The sequence below is a fragment of the Nannospalax galili genome, unplaced genomic scaffold (assembly GCF_000622305.1).
Source record: "Nannospalax galili isolate Female #2095 unplaced genomic scaffold, S.galili_v1.0 scaffold371, whole genome shotgun sequence".
Lineage (NCBI taxonomy): Eukaryota > Metazoa > Chordata > Mammalia > Rodentia > Spalacidae > Nannospalax > Nannospalax galili.
In genome coordinates, this window is record NW_008331606.1 from 5,638,636 (window position 1) to 5,663,010 (window position 24,375).

At 41.7% G+C, this 24,375-nt stretch overlaps 1 protein-coding gene across 2 annotated transcripts in view; it reads right to left on the reverse strand.

Annotated features, from left to right (window-relative positions):
* The window catches only part of Gpc3 (glypican 3), a 433,306-nt gene extending 416,472 nt beyond the window's left edge, over nucleotides 1-16,834 (reverse strand). Inside the window, exon 1 of one of the 2 annotated variants that reach the window (XM_008826751.3) lies at nucleotides 16,234-16,832. In XM_008826751.3, coding sequence (XP_008824973.1) covers nucleotides 16,234-16,405 — 172 coding nt within the window. In that variant the 5' untranslated portion in view covers nucleotides 16,406-16,832. Of the gene's footprint in view, nucleotides 1-16,233 lie in introns of both variants that reach the window. The other variant, XM_029560452.1, reaches the window with a different exon arrangement.
* Between the last annotated feature and the right edge of the window lie 7,541 nt (nucleotides 16,835-24,375).

Sequence of the window (24,375 nt, forward strand, 5' to 3'; positions counted from 1 at the left end):
TCAAAACACGCTCCCTGATTAATGAATGGTACTAATTGTTCTTCCTGACTTGAGAACATTAGTCGTTATTCATAATATTTTCTTTAAAAACATACAATCTCATACCTAAAGCTTTCTGGCTTAGGGGAATTTGAGGGACTAGTTAGAAAAAAATAGGACGAGAGTTTAATGCAATCTGTTACATGGTTGCTACCATTTTGGTAGTCCGGGTTGACGCAAAAGCTTCCATTTCACTATGTCCATCAAGCAAAGTGCAAAGGAATGTCCTCCAAATCTAAACATCTGAGAAAAAGCAACCATCTGTGACTACACACACACACACACACACACACACACACATACACACACAAGCTGAGGGGAAGGGATGGGAGAAAGACTGAAATGTCTTCAAGCATATTTTGTCTAACTTATCTTGTTAAATATTTATATATAAGTGCAGAACCTCATACCCTTGGCCAAGCTTGAAAAAAATAATAGTTACAGGACAAACAAGGAAAATCCCCATAAGGATAGAGACAAAGGAAAAATAACATGGAATGGTCCAGTTGGAGCACCATCTCCAACCTGAAGTCAAAATTGAAACTGGAACAATAAAAGCCCACAAGTGAAACAAGGTTCCTGAAATGTGATAACGTCATCAGGGAGAAGCAGACTGTAACTTGGTTAACCTACAAGGTAGGTATCATTTCTAACACATGCTAGCAGTACTTCAAAGGGGCTCCCTTATCTTTAGAAAAAAGCATTCGATGTTAAAAAAAGGGGGGGGATTTCTAAGAACAAAGATACAAGGCTGCCTTCATTGAGAACTATGACAAAGTAAGAGTGAATGTCAACTACACAACATTTATGTGAGTCACTCAAATCACATATATCTAACCTCATCCTGTCTGTACAAAAAGCATTTTAAATACACAGGATTCTTAGAAAGTGGAATGTAAATTGATCACTGCACATTTCAGAGCTCTTCATTTCCAAACTAAGGAATAGAATTTCACAATATCCCAGGAGAAGTAACCAGGTACCCAAACCAAATATGTGGCAGAAAATAAGGAGTCTGTTTTCTCTCCACAGTCACTGGGTAGAGGCAGATGTGGGGGAGGCAGAGGAAGACAGGAGGGAGAGAGAGGACGGAAGAAATTCAGGAGCTAGAGGAAAAGGAAATACAATTTAAAACCAAAATGCAGAGGAAAATATAAAACATTCCACTCATTTATTTTTTTACAGAGCAAGAAACACAAAACCATTCAATAAATATAACAAACCATAAAACACCTTCTGTTTTAAATTATAGCCAGTTGAGGGAGTACGTGAGGGTGGAAGGGAAGCAGAGGAAAAGAAGATATAGAGAGAGTCAGACAGATGAAGGAGGGCCGTTGCAGTCTGGAGTTGTGTAAAGTCATAAGAGTGCAGAAAATGTCCCTTGTTCCCCTTAGCTACCGGGGGTATTAGCTAAGTAAGTTAGGCTGCTCATTAGCACTGTTCTATGAAGTGTTGGTGAGATTTTCAGGAATTTTACCTATGAGTTGCAACTAGGACCAGATTTGAAAGTAAAACTGGAAATTGTGGGGGAGGAAGACTTTCAATGACTGGATTCCAACCTCACCTTCCAGCTTTGTGAAGGAGGCTACCTTACTTTCTCAGAGAACAAAGAAAAGGCAGTCTGACAGCTTCTGAAGGCCAAAACAAAAAAATCTTCGGGCAATATTATTAAATTGACCACAGTACGGAAATTTCAAAGGCAAGAAATGACTTAGGGTTTTAGAAATTAACATTTGTAGAAAACCTTCAAAATACCATAGGGAAAATAAACCTTTATTTCAGAAATAAACTTTGAAGGTTGAAAACAAAGCATAAAATCTGTCTCTGAAAATAGAAGAACCCGTTGGAAATACTGCGCACAGTTCTTCCACGGTTCTTTGAAACCCTTCAGAAGTTCCATGGTAACTTCTAGGGATGATCAGACAACATATATCCCAGAATTCCAGCAAAAGAAAGAAGGGGAAGCCATTCAACCATTCATCCCCCTACAGAAGAAGCAAAATGTTCACAGGAAATATTTACCCCTGGCTACATGAAATTAAGTCAAGGCCTAGACGAGAGACTCTACGTATGCTCTGACACAAAGGAAGTGTTTCCCAAACTAAAGTTATTAGCTACCTATCAGATATCCTGTTGGCCCTCTCTAGCTGGTTCATTATCACTTTCCATTATCCTCTTGCCTTTCTTCATGCCCTCTCCTTCAGTCTGTCATTCTCCTCTCCTCTGTTCTTCCTACTCCCTTACTACGTTTCCTATGTATACATCCCTAATGCTACTTCAGTGAATAAATGTGCAAAAGATAAAAGTGCAAAATGAAAATGACATGAATTTAAACGTAACATGCACTCACAAGTGCTGCAAAGTTCTCATCCTCATCAAGCTTACACTCCGAAAGAGCTTTTCACAAATTTGAATACGCATACAAATCACTCCGGAGGTCTTGTTAAAAATGCAGATTCTGATTCAGTGGGTCTGGATGACACCCGAGTTCTGCATTTCTTACAAGCTCCCAGGTGATGCTGATGCCAGTGTTCCATGGAGCACACTACAGAGCCAGGGTCTCATACTAAGAACAAAGTACAATGTATAAGCAATGGCAGGAGCAAGTAAGAACTAAGGCCATAGTATGGTGCTACATGGTTCAAAGGCAGAACCATTGCATCTAGACATGGGGAATCATGGAGAGGGATGAAAAAGATGGCACTGCACAAGTCTTTGGAGGGTGGGTAAGACTACAGGAGGCAGTGATGATGGCAAGGCAATCAAGTGGTCTAGAAGCAAAGACTTAGCTAACAGACAACTACAGCATCCTTTCAATAGTACTTTAGAATCCTGTCTGTGAATAGAGGGCACGCGTGGCAAAGGGTTACGAGTGAGAGACATTACGTAGATTTGCAGGACTTGGCCAATCAAGTCTCCATATCAGAAAGAGATGCCATCACCAGAAATGTAGGATGTTGGAAAGAGGTTAGTAGGAGTAGGAAAAGAAAATGATGGAGTAATTTTCTGTGCTGTTCAAAGTGAAGCACTGGCAGGATTTTCTGATAGAGATGTTCAGCAGGCAGCTGTGAGAGTCTGAATTGGAGAACAAGGAAGAGGTCAGAGTGAAAGGAGATATGGGAACCATTCAAACAGCAATGATAATGAGTCTTGGGAATGGATGTGGGAGTGAGCAAAGACAATGGAGAGGACAAAGGACACACACTACTGAACACCTACATCTAACAAAGGTTAGAAGGAACAGACTAGACAAAGGCAGAACCAAATAGAAGACCCCAGAATATACAATATCCCCAAAGTCAAAGAAGTATGGGAATTCAGGTCCAAACTTTCTATGCAGACTATATCATTTCCCCTCATAGTCCAATGAGTTCACTGGAGAGAGCATCAGATATGGAGCAAAGCAAATTTAGATTTAAATACTGGCTCCACCACTTATACATACAAAAGTTTTTCTGGGACTCAGTTGTTGTTGCTGCTTTTCATCTATAAAATTGGACTAGCACCACCTACATTTCAAGTTTGCTCTATACATTAAGTGACAGATTACAATGCGTAGTTACTGTGGCACTGGCTAAATGTTATTTTCCCATGATCTTCCTTCGTAGTGGAAACTATCCAATCATCCTGCAAATGAGCACACACACACACACACACACACACACACACAAACCTACTGAAAAATAAGCAATTTCAAGTTTGTGTTGAAAGTAGAAACCCTGAAGCCGAAGAGATGGCTCAGCAGTTAGGAGTACTTGCCCCCTGAACTTGATTTCCAGCACCTACATCAGCCAGCTCATAACCACCTGTAATGCCAGCTCTAGGGAATCCAGTGCCCTCTTCTTGCTTAAGTGGGTGCACATGCATGGCCTACATGCACACGCACACGCACACACACACACACACACACACACACACAGATACACACATACAGATAAGTAAAAAGAAAAATGTCTTTTAAAAACCAACTAGAAACCCCGATGAAGGCAACCTCAACCTTGTAAACAACAGGGAAATTGACACCATTAATGCTAATGAACCAGAATTTTTTACAACCTTCCCCTATCCCAGAACCAAAATAATATTACATCTCCACAGACACTTCAGAAAGAGCAGCCCAATTACACAAGTATTCCTAGCCATGGCTTGGAACCACATGTTTCAGAGTCTAGCCAGAAGTGGAATATAGTCCAGATCTCCAAAACCAGCATTTTTACAGCTTTCATTCTCCAGAGCAGGAGAGTTCCCCCATGGGGAAGCGGCAGAATGCCACTGTATTAATGTGAGGCAGGTTCCTCGAACTTGCCAATGGCAGACCCTTCATGAGTACATGCATTGAGTGCACATGAAATACATGAAAAGCAAGGCTTGCAAATGCAAATATGAGGTATGACTGTGAAAGACCACCCACTGCTAAGAGTAATAACTAACAATTTCTGCTTTAAATATCATGCAGAATCATTAATTATTACCATCAAAAATAAATAGAAATGTGACATCATCATCCTAGTGTATTTTTCCACAGAAGTAAGTGTGTGTGTGTGTGTGTGTGTGTGTGTGTGTGTTTGTATGTTTGGGTGTGTGATATATTATCATAGCTGCAAAATCTTAGGCTGTGACTACATGTACTCACACTGTCTCTTAATCAAGAGCATTCTTGAAGGCTTTGGCAGCTTTTTTTAAAAAATCACCAGATGTTGGCAAATACATTCTAAGACATGTCATATGCAAAAGCCTGGAAAATATCCACACCCATGACTTCCAACTTGAGCGTATATACTGATGAGTCCCAACTAGACTTTGTCTGAACTCCAGAATATATACATGCCTTCCCAGTGATCTCATCTATTCCTAGGACTTCCATTACCATCTATATGCTGATAATACCAAAATATGTATCTCCAGTCCTTATTTTTCTCTATTCTGTAATCCAAAAAACAACTTGAACTACCTAGCAGACATTTTCTACCTCAAGGATAAAAATGTTGCTCAAATTCAACCTGTTCAAACCCAAACTCACTATTTTACTTTTAAAAAATGTGCTCTGGGGCTGGAGAGATGACTCAGCATTTAAGAGCATTGACTGACTGCTCTTGCAGAGGACCCGGGTTCGATTGTCAGCACCCACATGGCAGCTACGAACCATCCTTAACTCCAGTTCCAGGGGAATCCGAAGTCCTCTTCTAACCTCCACAGCATTGCACCAAATGGGTGCACTCACATATGTGCAGGCAATACACTCATACACATAAAATAAAAATAATATATTAAATTTTTTTTTAAATGTGCTCTTCTCGGGGTGGAGAAATGGCTCAGCAGTTAAGAACACTGGCTTCTCTTGCAGAGGACCCAGGTTCAGTTCCCAGAACCTACATAGTAGCTAACAACCATCCATAACTCCAGTTCCAGGGAACCTGACACCCTCTTCTGACCTCCATGGGTACTGCATGACACAGGTGCACTTACATACATGCAGGCAATACACTCATAATCATAAATAAAAATAATAAATAAAATACGTTTTAAAATGTGCTTTTCTGACCTGGGCATCATGGCACATCGTTTAATCCCAGAACTTGGGAGGTAGAGGCAAGTGGATCCCTGTGAGATTGAGGCCATCCTGGTCTACATAGCAAGGTCCAGGCTAGCTAGAGCTACAGGGGGACCCTGTCTCAAAAAAGATGTGCTCTTCTAAACCAGGCCTGTCTTGAAGCCTCAGTTACTCAGACGAGTTGAGGATATTTGAGCCCAGATGTTTGGAAGCCACTCTGAGAAGCATAGATTCAGTCTCGGTCTCAGTCTGTTTCTGTGTCTCTCTTATTGCTATTACATGTGGGTACATGATGCATGTGTGTGGGCATATGATATGACCCATGTGTGAAGAACAAACGACAACTTTGTAGAGTTGATGCTCTCTTTTCCATCTTCATTTGAATTCTAGAGATTGAACCCGGGTCATCGGGCTCACATGGTAACTGCCTGTATCCACTGAGCCATCTCACCAGCTCTTGTCTCTTTTTATAATCTGTGTGTGTTTGTGTGTATGTTCGTGTATGTGTATTTGTGTAAATGTATGTGCTTTCATGTATAATCAAGGGCATATGCATGCTATGGTACACATGTGGAGGTCAGAGGAAAACTGTGGGTGTCAGTTCTCCCTCTCTCCACTTCTTTTGGAGGTAGGGTCTCTCTTTGTTGTTTGCAGCCACATATGCCAGGCTAGCTAGCCCTCAAGCTTCCGAGGATTCTGCAGTCTCCATCTCCCATCTTGCCATAGGAGCACTGGAATCGCAAACACACATTACTGTGCCTAGCTTTATGTGGGTCCTGAGGGTTCAAACCAGATTCATACCTGCGGTGTAAGCAGTTTACCCAATGAGTCATTTCCCTAGCTCCTCATTTTGCCTCAACTCCTTCTATCTCACATGACTTGCACAACAGCACTCTTTTTAAAAGAGATTTATTTTTTAAAATATTTTATGTATTATTTTTATTTTATGTGTATGAGTATATTGCCTGTCTATGTCTAAGTGCACCCACATCATGTGGTGCCTGCAGAGGTCAGAAGAGGGCATTGAATCCCCTGGAACTGAAGTTACAGATGGTTGTTAGCCACGATGTGGGTGCTGGGAACCAAACCTGGGTCCTCTGCAAGAACAGCCAGTGCTCCTAACCACTGAGCCATCTCTCTAGTTTCAAGATTTATTTATTTTTATTTTATGAGTGTTTTATAAAATATATATGTATGTATGTACATACGTACATACGTATGTATGTATGTATGTATGTATGTATGTATGTATGTATATGCATCACTTTATGTCTGGTGCCCATGAAGTCCAGAAGAGGGTGTTAGATCCCTCAGAACTGGAGTTACAGATGGTTGTGAATTGCCATGTGGGTGCTGGGAATTGAACAAGGGTCCTCTGCAAGAGTGCTGTTAACTATTGAGCCATCTCTCCAGCCCCAAACAACAATAGTCTTAAGGCAGTTTAACATGCCTCTCCATTTTCCAGAACCCTGCGTCATACCTCGTAGTAGCCTTCATTACACTGTCTTGATATCCAGAATTTTTCTTGCTAAGCTCTCTCACTAGGTAGGGAACTCCTAGTTGGCAGTGATTTTCATCTTGTTCATCAACTACTAGCTTAGTGCCTGGCACAGAATCAGTGCTCAATAAATATGGCTTGCAGTGATGAATGAATGAAAAGCATTTAAATATTTACAAAGAGTTAGTATATAAAGTTCATTATTACAAAGTTCCCTTTCTGTGAGTTTCCATCTGTTTTCTAAAACAGATATGTGTGTTCCCCAATGCAAACATTCTCTGAAATCTAACTTGGAAAGTGTCTTCTGGGTCACATTTACGTTCAGTGCTGCCAGTGCCTGAAGTAGTCCTCCAAAATGGGCCAAATTCACAGTGTGGGTTGACTGTCACTACTTAATGAGGATCCCAGCTCTACACTTGGAAAAATGATGAAACTCGATAAATAAGCAGTGGATCTAAGATATCGATGATAATTAGTTCAGCAACAATTTGGGGCTTATCCAAGTAAAGATATCTTTACTTGATCTATGGAAAGCCATATCCATAGCTGTATCTATCTCTATATCCATCCCTTAGTTCTTCCCAGTGTGAGCTAAGCTTATCACCTATCAGATGTATCCAGCTCTTTGACATTATGACACCATGTCATCATCTACAAAGTTCATCGTTAAGATCCACACAATTGAATTACAAAAAAAAATTTTGCAACCCGCAAGCCATAGGTTGGACACAGCTGTTTGAGATGTGGGTATATTATCTGGAAGTATGCACAAGAATAAAAATGTGTATGTGTTCTTGTGCACTCATACGCCCACACATGCATGTCGGAGCTAGGTCAATCCCTGGAATTCAGAAGTTGCAGATACCTTATTAGTCATTGTATTGTTAAGATATGAGATATAAAACATGTGACTGTGAAAGACCACCCATTGCTAAAAATAACAATTTAACAATTGTCAGTTGAAATAATATGTAAATTATCACTATCAATGTAATGCATATATATATGTGCAATCTATGAATATATGTGCATATACACATTCAAATGCCATATTTAGGTAAGGCAACAGTTAAAAAAATCTCTACTTATAACCTCGTCAATCTTCATGAGCCAACAGGATTCCCAGGGCCCAAGTGAATAGATGTGTAGGTTTCAATTCCACCATCCTTTCTTCATTCTCTGCTGCAAAGCAGTTTAGACAACTATGCAGTCAGGGGACCATTCTGTAGTTACTTGATACCCTAAGGTTTCATTGGACAGTAGTCAAGTCCTCAAGACTATGTCTTCCAATATTTATTCTTACATTCATTCCCGTTAATTAATTACAACAATATCTCTACACAAGTCACTCTACTCACCAATCTAGAGGATATCATGATGAGTCAAACATGGCTCCTGCATTCAATGAGGATTAGGCGAAAGACACCACAAATAAGCTATAGACTTCAAAAGCACGGATATGAAATTAGAAGTACAGATAAGGTATTTTGGGGAAACAAATGCAATTGGGGCATCCCTCCGTATTGTCCCTGAACACATGAAAAATTCCATGTTCAAATGCTTTCCAATCCTTTCTGTCTGTCCTACGCTAGTTAACATTCTGCTATGTACCAGAATTCATGCTTTTATTATCCTATGTCTGTCACTGTTCTAACTCTTCCGCTCTTTGCCATTTTCCCCTCAGCTTTAATTATGCAAGCCAGAGTTTGATAAAGAACAGTGGAGCTTCTCAGGATGTCATGATACACACTATAACTATTAAGCTGCAGTTTTGGGGAGACAGGAAGCAAAACTGGAATTAAGGAAGAGAATATGCAAACTTATTTCTTTTTATGATCTCTTTCTTTTTCAGCCTCTTTCCTACTTGGGCCTCTCTTTGAAAGAACTTCCCAATGGGTCTTCACTAGCCAGTAAACTGGAAATTTTGTGTGATTACTACAGAAATTAAATTAAGAGAGCTTCCAAATGAGGCCTATCTAAATAAAATTTTTTATCCCTGAACATCCACTTGGGATTATGTCCTTTTAAATGTACCTTTATTGATCTTGATGCCATAAGTAAGAAAAAATAAACACTGAGGAAAAACTTAGATACCTTCAGTATGTAATTTTTGGTTGTGTGGATTAGGAAGAATAGTTTATTGAATAATTTTCAAGACAGCAGCAGGCCGAGCAGTAATTCCATTCCTGCCTACCAATATGTACTTCTTTAACCAGTAACGGGTTGCATTATTTTCACAAACCAAAATTCCACAGATCTATAGAGTGAAGACAAAAATCTGTGAAATCACATATGAATATAACTTTGTCTTTAAATTACTCAGAATGGCCTTGGAAACAAGAACAAAATATTTACCTATTACAAGATTTGACTAGTCTACTTCCAGGGAATTATAGTGCAGGCAAATGAATGAAACCAATGTCTTTTATTACTTACCCATAGGCAACAAACAGACTTTTTACCTGAAAAAGTGATTACTTTTTAGAAAACCTACTAAAAGAGCAAAAATAAATCAACACTTAAATATTGGCTTTCTTGAAATGTTATATTTGTTATACATTCTCACCCCATTCATTTGGTCTACAAATGCATAGCAGTACCCATTGTTAGCACTATGCAATCCCTAGCCTCAAGGAGATGACAGTCTAGTGGATATGAAGACTTCTGAAACTGTACTTTAAAGTTGCCATAACCAGGATTTCTAATTTGCAAGTACTACACTTATTTTCCCAAGGCAGACTCCAAAAGGTCAATTGAAAATTTACTCTGAAACTGCTGTTTTCTCAATGTGTAATGGACACATGCTTCATTGTAGAAAATTTGGAAAACAGAATATTTTAAGCATCCTCACCTTTGTTGAGAAATAAACACCTTTCATCTTGCAGTGGATACATGAAATACAATGGGTGGAGGTTTCTTTTATAATGGGTTTGCCTCCCATATCCCTTCTTATCGTCACTTTCACTTATACTTTATCTCCCTTTCTATCAATTATTTATCAATATAAGCTTATTAAGTACACTTCAAAGAGCTTAGTAGAGTTACTAATCTAGCATATAAATACAATTTCAGCTACTAGAAGTAATTAACTGTTTGGAACACTAGTAATACAATCCTAACATTGACTCCCTTTTTTTCATGAGGAAAACTACAAATTCTCAAATGAGGCTTTGTCCAGTTAGACACAAAGAGAGGCAAAAATGAACAGTACCTTTCTTAATAAACAATTTGCATTTATTATTGTTTTTGTTGTTCAAAAAATGACGAATATTTCTAATAATTAGCACTTGGATATGTGATCTTTAATTGGCCTAATTTGAAGTACGGAACTAAAGCTTCTTTACTTTGTATATTCAGTAAGATATTCAAGTGAGCCAGCAGCGTTCCAGGGGACACTTCGCCACACACACACACACATAGAATTTCAAGCTGCATTTTCTCTGCTGATATACCCACCTTCACCCTGCTTTCTGAATCATGTTCTCTTTGCCATTAGTTAATGCTGTCCCTAATGCCAGTCTGGGGGCCCATGACTTGGACTCTATTTTCTGATGTTCATTTCTAAACAGAGTGCTAGAGATCTTCTTGCAAGCCAGACATTCTGCTAAATACAGGAAACTGACTGGGGGATTTTTCTGCCCACACTTCCCATTAGACCCTACATTAGCAAAAACATCAAGCCCATTTACAAGTTTGGATAGGGCTGAACAGACGTTGGCTCTTGGCATGGTCTCTTACATTGAGCCTGTGCACGAATTCTGATCCTAGGTTACAGAAACTCATGAAGCACTTCAACAGGTCTGTGGATGTCTTGTAGCTCAATTCCCCAATATGGTGATTCCAACATTAGCAAGAAGGTCCAGTTGACATGAAATCAAAGAGGGCTTGATTTAAAAGAGGTCCTACAATTTATAATAATTGTTGATTTTTAATGATACTAATCCAGGATAACAATGCTGCTGACTTCAGTGTGTTCTTTGGGTAGTCGACGTTGACAATCCCTAGCAAATATTAAGAGTCAACAGAAAACTAAAAGAAGCCTGCGTCTGTCAACAGCCCCAAAACTTAAAGATTAAAAAGTTTATCCACACACCTTAGTAATGTGCCATAATGTTTTGGGCTTAGGCATTTAAAATAAACTTTAAAAGTATGCAAGAGTTCATAGATAATATATAATGATCTAAAAATTATATTTTTGTCAGTTATTGACCAAATGCTGTATGGCACCATTAGCATTGTGCTTGACACTGCTCAAATAAAGTGGTTTCCCTTTAAGAAGCTTATAATCTAAAACATACAAATAACCATATGTAGAAAAAAAGCTAGAGATCAGAGTAAAAGGAAGCATTCACAAAAATGTACAAATTCAGCATCCCTTTAAGAAGCTTATAATCTAAAACATACAAATAACCATATGTAGAAAAAAGCTAGAGATCAGAGTAAAAGGAAGCATTCACAAAAATGTACAAATTCAGCATGCCAGAACTTTTCAGTTGAGCAACATGATCCCCAGTGAAATTCTTTCCAAATGATGTATCATGTGCACAAGTTATACATGATTATCTCCAATTTTCTTAGAAATGAGTAATAAGATACCTCTTAAGACCCATGCTTTTGTATATGCATCAAACACTAAAGTTGGCGTGGTCATTGATAGTTGCCATTTAAAGAGAAAACATATTTTCTGTCTTGTCTCATAGCAGACAAATCCAGGATTCTTTTCTCCCAGGCTGGTAATAAGCAGCCTTTTCCTAGGCTACAGTGAACAGCAAACATTGCAACTCTAAAGATGGAAGTAACAGAATGCTCAAAAATATTGCATCAAAATATTGGATACAACCTACCAGCCCATAAGGAAAAAAAAAATTGTGAAACTGACACCATCTGTGTCATCTAGCATCTATCAAAACCTTCTTGTGTCTGTATTTTCTAATGCCTAGCAAATGGAATTTACTCCCAGAATTAAGAAAACTCTTTTTAAGATGGAGGCTCTATTAAGAGACTTCTCCCTATCTCCCACTTCATCTTGTCAGTTCTTTTCCCTTGCTCAGGCTGCCTATTGTGACCATTTCAGCCAATTTCCTGGAGGTATTTTCTAGCCCTTTTCACCCTATTTAATCCTACAAGTTTCCTGGGAAGCCTGTTTACTTGTGTGCTCCCCCACTAGATTGTGAGCTCCTTGACAAAAAGGACTGAGGCTCGCTCCTCTCCGCACCCCCAGCACCTAACACATAGCCTTTGCCAAGGTGCCCCACAAACATCAACCATCTCCTCCATCAGATTGATGGCTCCTTCTAAGCACATCTCAGTCCCCAAATTGGGATTTCCATCATAAATATATGCAGAGCACATCTGAAAGAATTCTCTAAACTCTTCCAAGTTAGCACGCAGCAGTACAACTTTTGTCAAGTTTTAACAAATCACCTGCTCGCCCAAATGTCTAGTGCAATCTCAGAGGAGAGAAAACTTCTCACACCTCTCTTATTCTCTCTGCCAAAATTAGGACTGCTAACTGCTTCAAACTAAGTGGGGAACCACAGCAGGCAACTCAGATACGGTTGCTAGTTTTTACACTTAAAAAAAATTTCTTTAACTCTTTTGTTTTTTTCAATAATTTAACTTTGTATTTTCATGCTTAGCCAATTTCAAGAAACTCCAAGTCAGTTTTGGCTCTAGGAGGCTGCCTTCTAGGTAGGTACATTTGGCCTTCTGGATTAGTTCTAGCACTTTCCAAGGCCGGCTCCAAGGCAAGAGCCCTCAGTCTTTTGGGAGTTGCAACACTACCATGGTTTGTTTGATTTTCTCATTCCCATCCCCCCGAAACTCCCACCCCCAACAAAAGTGGTGTATGGCATTCATAAAGTGAATTACACTTGATTTTTGTTTAGAGGAATTTTTTTCAGACTTCTCTAACATTCCCTTGAGACAATTGGAAACATCATTGTCTGATTACTAGCTCACTTCCCTTGCCTAAAATTGTATCCATTCTTGATTGCGCCTGTGGGTAGGTTAAGCAAAACAAAATAAACATCTAGACTTATGAGCTCATTGGCTTTTTTCTGAATTTTTCTAAATTAAATAAGGGCAAAAGAGCCACACTGAAAGTCAGTTATATGGATTTTTCTGCCAAATGCTAACTCTGTGTGCCTGTTTTGCATCTGCAGTGTTTTCCAAGTTACAAATCCTTTTTTTTTAAAAAAAAAAAAGTGGGGTCTGAAGAGATCTATGGATTTGGGGGGATATGTTATTTAGAATGGCTATCCTGGGCCTTTGAACAATCTAAAAGAAATGGGAACATGAGATCGGAAGGGTTTAGATCAGCTTGGTAGAAGTCTGGGGTCGTCCTTCAGCACCAGCGATTTATTTTTTAGGCTGGCTGATTTCAAATACCATTTAGTCTCATCCATATTAGCATAAGAAATGTACCTTATCCACTCCAACCCAATTCTGCTAATGGCCAAACTTAGCAGTCAATCCCAAATGCTTCGCCTATGTGAAACAGGACATTCTTGAGGATTTCTCCTTACTGTGACCGAATCTCATTCCATCTGGGACAAAGAAAGCTTTAATGCAGTTAATACAGTGCAGCAGGCAAACCAAACATGGCTTAAAATATAGATGGGGGGGGATCAAGCGGTCATCATGATGGTTCATAACTATCAAATAATTTGCAGTTCTCTTTCAATTTTCAACTAGTGAATGACAGCAGCAAATTACGCATTTATTCACTTTGAAATTATGCACTTGCCATTGTATTTAGTCTACCACTGTCATCTCTTCTCTGAAATACTGATGAGCTTTATCCACATGTGAACATTAGGATTTTCACCATGCATTCTAAATCTACAGTGTCCATATTTGCCCAACAAAAATTCAGGACAAATGGTTTCTTGCCAGGCCTAAGAATCTAAAATCCCCACTACCACAGGAAAAAAATCGGGCTACAGGGGAGTGATATGGATCTTGCCATATTTAAATTTTGGTCTTGTTCCAATGCTCGGTGAGGACGACGCCTGCCACGTAGAAGGTGCTGGCCACCATTTAATTTTGTTAAATGCAGTTGAAGTGGGTAGGGCTGGGTTTATACAGAGAAAAAGCTGGAAACGTGCTTTCTCCTAGAGTTTGTGAAATAGTAGAGGAAAATGAAAAAATTCTCTATTACAAATAAGTCTCTATAAGTGTGACCATCCTTAGGCTGGGAGTAAGGAAGGCAGGAAGCAGGCTCTGGCCAACTCTCATAGACACAGTGTGTGGGCCCTCCCAATATTTTTATACAGATGTAGCAAAGAGGCAGGCAGCCAGAGAGCTAAGGGAGGCCTGTGTGTGTGTGTGTGTGTGTGTGTGTGTGTGTGTGTGTGTGTGAGGAGATTGCTAAATGAATATCTAGGCTTTCCTCTGGTTTTTTTGTTATGTTTTGTTTTGTTTTTTGTTTTCCTCTTTAAGCACCTTTACTTCCCAGCTTCACATCAGCCAAATGCGTCCCCAACTCCAACCCTAGATCAATTCACCTTGTGGGGGCTCAGCCTGTGAGGACCAATTTTTACATTATCAACAAAAGCATGTTCTCTAGCTTTAGCAATCTAATTACCATGGCACTTTCAGGGGAGAGAGATTCGCCTGTTGTTTCAGCTCTGTGGAACTGATTCATAGGTTGCCCCTTACAGCTCCTGCACACGCCCACGTGGTATGTTATTAACACTTAACAGTGGTAGAGGTAGTTCTACCCTCCCTTAGAGCGATATCCTGCAAAGCAATATTTAACATATGCGCAAGTGCATTTCAGTCACCAAAAAGGGTGACCAATTACCTTTGCAACTAAACAGCAGGCTCGCTAGGCTCTTTTCATCAACCTAAAGAAAAGGCTGAGGGCGCGCTGGCTGCCTAGGTAACCTCCTGCCAGTGAACACTCGGCTGGCAGCGCCCACAAGGCGCGCATCCGCATTCTCAACTTGGTCCAACCATCAGGCCCGCCTCCCTGACTCGCTGAGAGCCATCGGCCAAGTTGTGGCTAGGGTTGCTCCCTGGATCTCTCCCAGGCTCGGGGAACGTGCGCCTGGCTGGATGCAGAGGAGTCTTCGTAAACTGACCCTAGAGGCCACAAACGTCTCAGGGCGTGCGAAAACAACCGGGCGATTTCTTCCGAGTGCACCTCTGAAAAATTAATCTTTTTGAAACCTATTCTTCCTGCCCATATTGTCAGTGTAGCAACTTGTCCTAATTGGATTCTAAGGCAAGCGTTAGGAGGCCAACCGCTGGACAGTCGATCACAGAAGGCCATTAGTATTCATCTGTTGACAGCGGCAGCCCTCAGCTAAGGTTAAAATATGCCCTTACAGCACGATCTGATTGTGCAGAACAAAAGGCAGGCGTTCAGAAACTTTCCTCCGCCTAAAATCTTCTCCTCTTCGGGGTCCAGCCTGTCAAGAAGGCAGATGAATTTGGAAGGGGGAGGAGTTAAATCATCTTTGGACTCCCGCTCCGCAGGCCAGCACCGCCGATTTTTTTTAAGAGATTTTGCCAACCTAGATAAGGGAAGCTGTTTTGAAAGAAAAGACTCAGTCTTGCACGTTTTGGGGGACCCTCTTACTCAAAAGTTTCCTTCAGTTTGTCTTCACTCACCACTGCCGATTCAGAGATTTCTCCTCAACTTTGCCTGCACTTGGGCCCGGCCAGCCTCAGGAACCCAGACTAGGGAAAGGAGGGCACACGGACACACGGTGGGGAAAGTATGGCCAGAGCTGCGGGTCCAGCTAAGGCGCTAAGCGTGAGCAAGGGTGATAAATTCCCGAGATACCGGCTCCACATTGGGAAGCCTGTTTGCCCGGACCGGGGAAGGGGGGCAGCTCCCACCTTCCCGCCCTCCCCAAAAATGGGCTCTAGCAAGAAGGCGATCTCCACCATCGGCTCGGAATCCCACTCCCACATTCCCTGACAGTACCGTGAGCCCGGGGCGCGTGGACCCATACTCTGTGCTTCCCTCCCTGGGTAGACCCGGCCAGGCCCCAGAAAAGAGACCATTCCCAGGTACCCAGCAGCAGAGCGCACGACCAAGGCCACTCCGGGCCAGCGCGCTCCGGGCAGAGCCACCGCACGCGCCTTGTCTTCCCCCACTGGGTGCAGGGAATGCGCGAGGGCCCCTACTCACCTGGCACCGGGGTTTCGGGGACCCATTTGAGTCCCGGCTGCAGTCTCTGGAAGAAAGAGCGGACCTGGTGACAGGTGGCGTCTGGAGGCGGCGGGGGCTGCGCCTGTCCCAGGCAGTCCAGGCTCAGCAGCATCGCCACCAGCAAGCACGCGGTACGCACGGTCCCGGCCATCCTGCTTCGCTGGGGAGCGAGGAGAGCGCGAGAGAGTGGCAGTAGAAGCAGGAGTGGTCCCGGAACTCGGCAAGCCTGGCAGTGGCCCTGAAGAGCTAGAGACCTGCTGCTACCCTGGCCGCTGCAAAAGTTTCCTCGCAGCTACCTGGGCGCTGGGCGAGGGCGGGAACCGCTTGGTGCCGCGGGGCGGCGCGGGGCGGACCTGGGTGGGCGGGGCGAGGAGGGATGGGGCGGGGTGAGGCGAACCGCACTGCCTAGGGCACGGCGGCGGCGGTCGCGCGGCTGCTGGCCTGCGGGATGCGGGGCGTGGCGGGGAGTCTGGGGCACCCAGGCGTGCAGACCTCGAGAGAGCGGCACGAGAGCAGGGTGTTGAGCGTGTGCAGTGCCAACCGTCAGCCTTGTCCTGCTGCCCGCTCGCTGCCGCGCTACACTGGGCGCTCTGGCATAACTACTGCAGAGGGGCTGCAGGCTCGGGCGCGCTGATTGGCTTCCCAGCAGCCGTCCCCTCTGACTGGCTCTGGGAGAAGTTCCCCAGCCTCACTCCTCCCTCCCGCCGCCCATTGGCCTACAGCCCGGAGGGCTTTTCCTTTCAGGCTTTTTGCAAGCTCTCCATCCTTCCTTGGAGTGTGTGTGTGTGGGGGGGATCCGCAGTTTAGGTACCCCCCCATTCGACGCTAGGCCTTCTCCCAGCCAGATCCGGCTCGTTCTCGCCACCAGAGCTTTCTTTGCATAAAATCCACCTCCTCTTTCTGCTTTCTGAGAAGGCTTCCCAGGAACCCTTTTCCCAACGCAGCTCTAACCGAGTTCTCAAAGCCAGCCCGCAAATACGTTCAGGAGCAGCTGGAGACCTCTGGGATTTCACAGCCTGCCTCATCTTTGTACCTAAAAGGTCCAGAAGCTCTTGTAGCTTGCTGGGTCTGATTCAAGAGAACCACAAAAAGTAAATAAAAATAAAATTTTTTTTGAAATAGCACTTGACCCTGATCCAGAATGTCAAAAGACTCGGGTTTCCTGCAGGATAGTTGTGGGTGACCCTCCGTGAAGCAAAGTATAGCCGATGAGAGAAAAATAACGACCCTAACTCATTAGGAAATGATTTTACAGACCAGATTCATTAACCTATATTCATTAACCGCCGACTTCATACCTTCAGTAGAAGGCTGTTTGAAAGGTCTCCTAGACCCCAATTCCCATCTCTCCTGCTTAAATTTTACCATTAGAAATACAGTTTTTTGAGAATCAAATACCTCTTTGAGGAGAAAAAGCATTTACTCATACTCATACTCAAGTAGATTCTCTTTGAGAGTCCACACATGCATGCTCACACAGAACAACCCTAGCCCAGCCCCGTGTCCTGTGCATAGTTAAGAACTCACTATTTCTATGATGACATGACTTTAACATGTCAATGTGAATTACTTTATCGTGTGGTTGTGTTGTTTCTGACTAGACAAAAGTAAGTTTTGAGAAGTAGAGGGAAGGGTGTGCTAGGCTGTAGGAGAGGAGCTTTTGTCCTGGGCTTGTGAGGTGAGAAGAAAGACAGCAATATGAAGGTCACTGAGGAATTCATTCATTCGTGACTTCATTCGTGACTTCGTTCGTTCATTCAGTAACAGACATTTGAACTCCTACTCTGAGTTAGGTTCCGTGGGACACAACCTGAAAACAGAAAAATTATCCTGACCTCAAAGAGCTACAAGCCTAATGGGGAAGTCAACAAAACAAAATGTTAACACATTATGTGTTAAGTGGTAAGATGGAGCTCTAAAGGGTGAGAGGGTGGATCAGACAAAGTGTCCCAGAAGAGATGATGCCGTAAACTCGGACTTGAAAGACCAGTAGGAGTTGAGGTGAGAAAAGATTGGGGGAAGGGTGCCCAGGCAAAGGAAGCAGGGTGAACAAAGAGGAGAGGCCCTGGCATGGCCCATTTGGAGAGTGGGAGGTGCAGAGTAATGATTTCAGGCTGAGGCAAGGCCAGATTATTCAGTCTGGAAGGCTGCAGAGTCTGCAGAGCAGCCGGGGAACTGCTCAAGAAAATTTTAAGCATAGGGGTGTCACAGTAGTATTTGTCTTATTAAAAGATCTCTCCAACAGTATTGTGGAGAATGGTTTGGAGAAGGGACAAGATTAGAAGCAAAGAGACCAGCTAAAAGGCTATGAAACTAATTCAGGCAAGAAATGATGAAGGCTTGTGACAAAGGAGATTTGGAGGGGGAAAAATGTCCTAGAGATATTTAGGAGATAGAATTAAAACAGCCTGGTGATCTAGTGCCTATGGGGGATGGGAGAGAAGGAGTCAAGGACGGAGGACTCGTTCACTCTTTTTTTCAACAAACATTTGAGTGCTGCCTATGTATCTGGCATTCTTCTCCTACTTCATAATTTCGCCCGGGGCTAGGCCTGCGCCTGCATTGAACATTTGACAAATGACATATCCACTTTAAAAGAAACACCAATTAAGAGTCATAATTTGGCTGGTGAGTTTGATACGTTCCACCTGTGGAGCCCTGTGACCAAAGGGCAGATTGGAAGGCAAGCATTGATTGAATTTCATGACCTCGCAGAGGAAGACATGACCTCCCATAAATTCATGATCTTCCAGAGCTCATGCAACTAACTACAAAGGCAACAGTTGTTTTCAACTACTCGGTATTGAGTACCTAGAAAGGGGGAACAGTGACTTCTTTTTAATATATGCTTTTTACATCTAACACATTTTGTATGAACTAAAGCAGTGCTTCCTAAGTGAATTGTGTGGATCTCTGCAGTCAAGGAACTGGATCCATGAGTTCGAGGGTGTTTTTTTTTTTTTTTAAGTTACTTCAGTGGATTAGAAAATACACATATACTTAGCAAATTCCTCTCATGATTCTTTTGTAAGGATAAAGCTAAGCAGAGAGTTCTATGATAAATTTATTTCGATAAAATGTGAGCTAGTTTAAAGAAAAATATTAAATAGTATTGGGAATACAAAGATATAGCAAGTTGTTAGGATTTGAGCTAAATCAGAGACAGACTGGCCCTCCAGTTTTTGGGAAATACTCCTTTAGCCTGGAAGTTTCTGCTCCCACTCTAAGCCACTACTTCAGAGCTTTTAGCCAAGCTAAGGGAAGAGTTAATAAAATTTGCTGCGCTGAAGGAGTGCTTCCATTTTTATAAGTGCCTCTCGAAGACTTCTAACCTTCTAGTCCCCCAAGTGATGACTCTCACAATGGAATTTCAGACACTGAAATGGGCATTGTGGGACAGGCTTCTTTGCCAGAAACATTTGCAGAAATGTGACAGGCAGCTGTCCCCACTGCTTAGTCAGTGATGTAAAAGTTTACTCATGAAAATCCTTAACCAGGACCTGGGGATGTGGTTCAGTGGTAAAGCACTGGCCTAGCATGCGCAAGGTCCCGCTCTGCAAAACAAGAAAAGAAAAAAATTGAAAGAAAATTCAAAAACAAATGTATAAAATCCGTTTCATTATTACATATGCTATACCGCATACCACAGAGATGGCTGACAATTAAAGCTGGGCATGCCTGTATTCTCAGCCACTCCAGAGGTCGAATCGAGACAGAGGCAGAAGAATCCATTGCGCACAAGCATTCAGGACTAGCCTGGACAACATAGTGAGACCCTATCTCAAAAACAATGAACAAAAAGCTAAGAAAAAAAAAACTGACAAAATACTGAGTTTTCATCTTCTCTTCTACACAAGCAACTGTCTTACCTCCCAAGCTCAAAACCACTTCCTCATGCTGGAATTTTGGTCAGTGATTCATCTGAACTCTTCTGCAAGAAGAGAGAGAAACAATCAGCTTGGAGATACAAAAGGATGTGCTGATTGAAAGTGTTCACTTTTGACAATCTGTGGCTCTGTGCTCTCCAACTGAGTTGGAATCATTTAGATAGCATAGTTGGACTCCATTTTCCCCTTTGGACCACAGGGGAAGGCTATCTAGCACAGCAGGCCCAGAAGAACTTTTCTTCACCTTTCACTCTTAGACTTTAGTTTGAAAGAATTCGAGAATTCCCAGCTATAGCCAGCAGCTATTATCTTGCTGTAGCCGGGAGGACAGTCTGGTTCCATGGCTCCAAAAGCAGCATAAATCAAGTTTTCTGGGAGAGAGTTAAGAAAGGGTGTTCAGCAGCTGCTGCCATGGGAGGAGCTCATACACAGGCATGCACATGGCCACACACGCACACATTATTTGTCTTGGGCCCAGATCCTTTTGCCCCCTGGTGATGTTCTCCCCTTCCTGTCCCTCTCAGGTACACACTGTCTTCTGCTCTTAACCCCATCTCAAACCTGCTCTCAGGGAAGAAACTTTAAAACTCATCTATTCTCAGTGTATCTGGCTGATAGGATATAATGGGGCTGCCCACCCAGGGGTACAAGTATTTCAACAAGGATCAAAGCTTTAGACCAAAGGAATCGAGCTCTAAAAACTCTGGAATTCCAGGCATCCACCAGTGGGAAGGGAGTGTTTAAACTGAGGGGCAATGAGGCCTTTTTTGGTGCACCTGAAATCACATCATGTAGACAGTTGCTTATATGTTAGGCTGGTGCTGCTCACAGTCAACACCTCCAGAGCCACACCTCTGCACTCCATGGCACACAGCCACTTTGTCTCCTCTTCTCTTGCAGTGTATGACTCCTTTGTGGAGCAGAGGGAAGGGGAGGCGCCAGGCACACTGATCCCAATTCTCCCAAATGTATAAGCTATGATCAGAGAATGAATTATGGTCCTTTGGGAAAGAGTGTTCATTCATTCATCCTAGCCAGCAGTCCAGTGCAATGTAAATGGTAACTTTGTAAGTTGAAAGACTTAAAGTCATTTTGAAAATTGTATAATAATCCCAGGCAGAACTTGGCTGAGACGCTTACATTGTGAGTTATGGACAGATATCCTCTCCCAGACCAGGGACTCTGCTCTGCCCTCACTAAATCCACAAAATATACTGAGGTTTTTAGATGTTAGATGTTAGTATCCAAGGCATGAAAAATAAAGCTATTGAAAATTTTATTTGTGGCATCATGTTGATTACTACAAATAAAAATCATTCTATTTGTCTTAGTTTGCATAAAAGAATATTGATCTTGAAATTCCTAACATATTTCTTCATGCCTTTAGTTAATTGATTTTTTTATTAGACAGATCTACTACATGCATATCTAATACTTTTTGTCTTGTACACAAGATATTTTGTTGTCTATGAAAATTTGAATGGTTTGTAGCTGGACAATTAAGAGCATGGTAGCTTAAAGTTCAAAGACTGGTAATGCCTAAGGCAATATGACTAGAACCTGCATCCAAAGTGTGTGTGTCGGGGGGGGGGGGGGGGGGGGAAAAAAAAAATGAGCAGTTCTAAATGGTTCCATACTCTTCCAACCAGGCCCAGCCTCCTTCCACTTGCTACCAGCACTTGAGGGATCATTCTGCTAGCCACACGGTACAGCAAATGCATCTTTACTTTTTTGTCTCCAATATAAATTGAGCACTCATGGACAGAAGTTCGGACTACACTTCTCTGTGTTTCCTCTAATCCACTGCTACCCAAAATGCACTCCATGAACTTGTGTTGGTCTGTGTGCTGTTTACTACTAGTCTGTGATGCAGTTAAGAAGAGTAAGCCTGGGGCTGGACAGATGGCTCAGTGGTTAAGAGCACTGGCTGCTCTAGCAGAGGACCCAGGTTCAATCCCCAGCATCCATATATGGCTAACAATTATCTGTAACTCCTGTTCCAGGGGATCCGATGCCCTCTTCTGACTTCTGTGGGCATTGCACAACACAGATGCACTTACACACAAGCAGGCAATACACTCATACACACAAAATAAAAAAATAAGAAATAAAATGGTTTTCAAAAAAAGAAGGGTTGGAGAGATGGCTCAGTGGTTAAGAACACTGACTGTTCTTGCAGAAGACATGGGTTCGAATCCCAGCACCCATATGGTACCTAAGAACTGTCCATAACTCCAGCTCCAGGAGATCCGATGGCCTCTTCTGCTTTCTGTGGCCATTGCAGGACATGGGTGCACTTACCTACATGCAGGCAATACACACATACACATAAAATAAAAAGAATTAATATAAATAAATAAATAAATAAATAAATAAATAAATAAATAAATGGAAGCAGAGAGAACATTTGTTTTGATTTTTTTAACTCAGGCTAACCTGGAACTCCTGCCCCTCCTGCCTCTACCTCCCAAGTGCTGGGACTATAGTTGTGGGCCACCACACTCAGATCAACACTGAGAAATTTTTATACATGTTGGTGGTGTTGACACTTTTAAGTACACGAAAAGTTAGTCCCGCTGATGAATTTAGCAATTATTTTAATGACCTTATGTTTTTCTTTTTCAGATGTTATAGAAATTCATTTTAGTTTCCCAAACTGCTTGTCCATATCAGGTAGAAAAATAATAAAGATAAACTGATTCACCAGTAGAGATAGTTTGAAAAGTATTGTCTTAGTATGTGCCCAATATTTTGGCCCATGGTTGTCATTTCATAAATGTTTTTCAGGGAAGCCCTGCCTGTGATATTTTCCTTTACAAAAGAAGACCTTATTTATGGAGAGTTACTGTTAAAATCACAACACATAAAAAACTTTCCAATAATAAGTAGCCTACTTGAAGATAAATGTCTAAAAGATCTTTCTTATAAAAAAATACCACGTAATGGGGCTGGAGAGACAGCTCAGCAGTTAAGAGAACTGCTTGCTCTTACAGAGGACCTGAGTTCCAGTCCCAGCACCCACATTAAGGCTGGCTAGCAGCTGTCTATAGCTCCAGTTCCAGGGGATATGACGCCCTCTTCTGATTTCCACAGGCATTGAATGAAACGGGGGCACTTACTTACATGCAGACAATACACTCAAACTTGTAAAATAAAAATAATAAAAAAAATATTTTTAAAACGATGTCATAAAAATATAAATAAAATATTTCTAAAACGATTTTCTTGTTTGGATGACTTCAAGAAATACTCAGAAGAAAGTAAATATGGTTTACGTGAGATTTTGCATTTCAGAAGTCCTTGCTATAAATTATGAACAGAGGTTGAACTCCCTTGCCTTCATATTTTATTTTATCAATTATATCTCCTGTAATTTATATCATGGTTTCTGTTATAAATGAAAGAGCTTGCTAGCCTGTGTACCAAAAAGTAACTCCTTAAAGCAAGATGATAAGATCCAGAGGGAAGTACTGCTTCCTTGTAATACCTTCATTCATCCTTACTACATGTCAGAGCATAGCAAGTCTCCTTTTGTAAATAAATTACATGTCATTACTCACAAGATTTACATTCCGTTGGATGTCTCTAGTCTTTTTCTAACTCCTGATAAACTTACTGTTAATGCCATATGGTTTATTAGCAGCTTTGTGTCCAGTATTATTTTGAAGTGGTTTCACAGAAAAGTATCCTGTCTTCCCAACCAGATTGAAATAATCTGAAGAGCAGAAGACCAAAAGTCAAAACAATTGGTTTTTAGTTCATGTTCTGTTACTCTAAGTATAGTAGCCTGAGATCAGTAAATTAATATTTCTGGTCCACATCTTCCTTAACTTAAATTGAAGATGGTAGACTACATGCTCTCTAAGGTTCCTCCTACCTCTAACCATCTGTTTTTCTATGCCTATGTACTCCTTGAGGGAGAGAATCTTACACATCTGTATCCAGCATCTGAAACATTGCCTAAGGTGCAGTAGGACCTCAATACATATTGTTGTGTGCATGACTAAATGCATCCCCTATAATACAAATCCAGCAATGACTCCACATACTCGTCAGGAAATGTTTGTCAGTGGATCAGTGTGCTTCTTAATTGAAAACTATATAACAACATTAAAAATCTAAATATTCTATGAGCATGACAGTAGGGTTTTCATTAAGTAATGGTGCAAAAGTGAAGATATGAATAGATATACTTCTATTGTATTTTTCTTACCAGAAATCTAAATCAGAAACC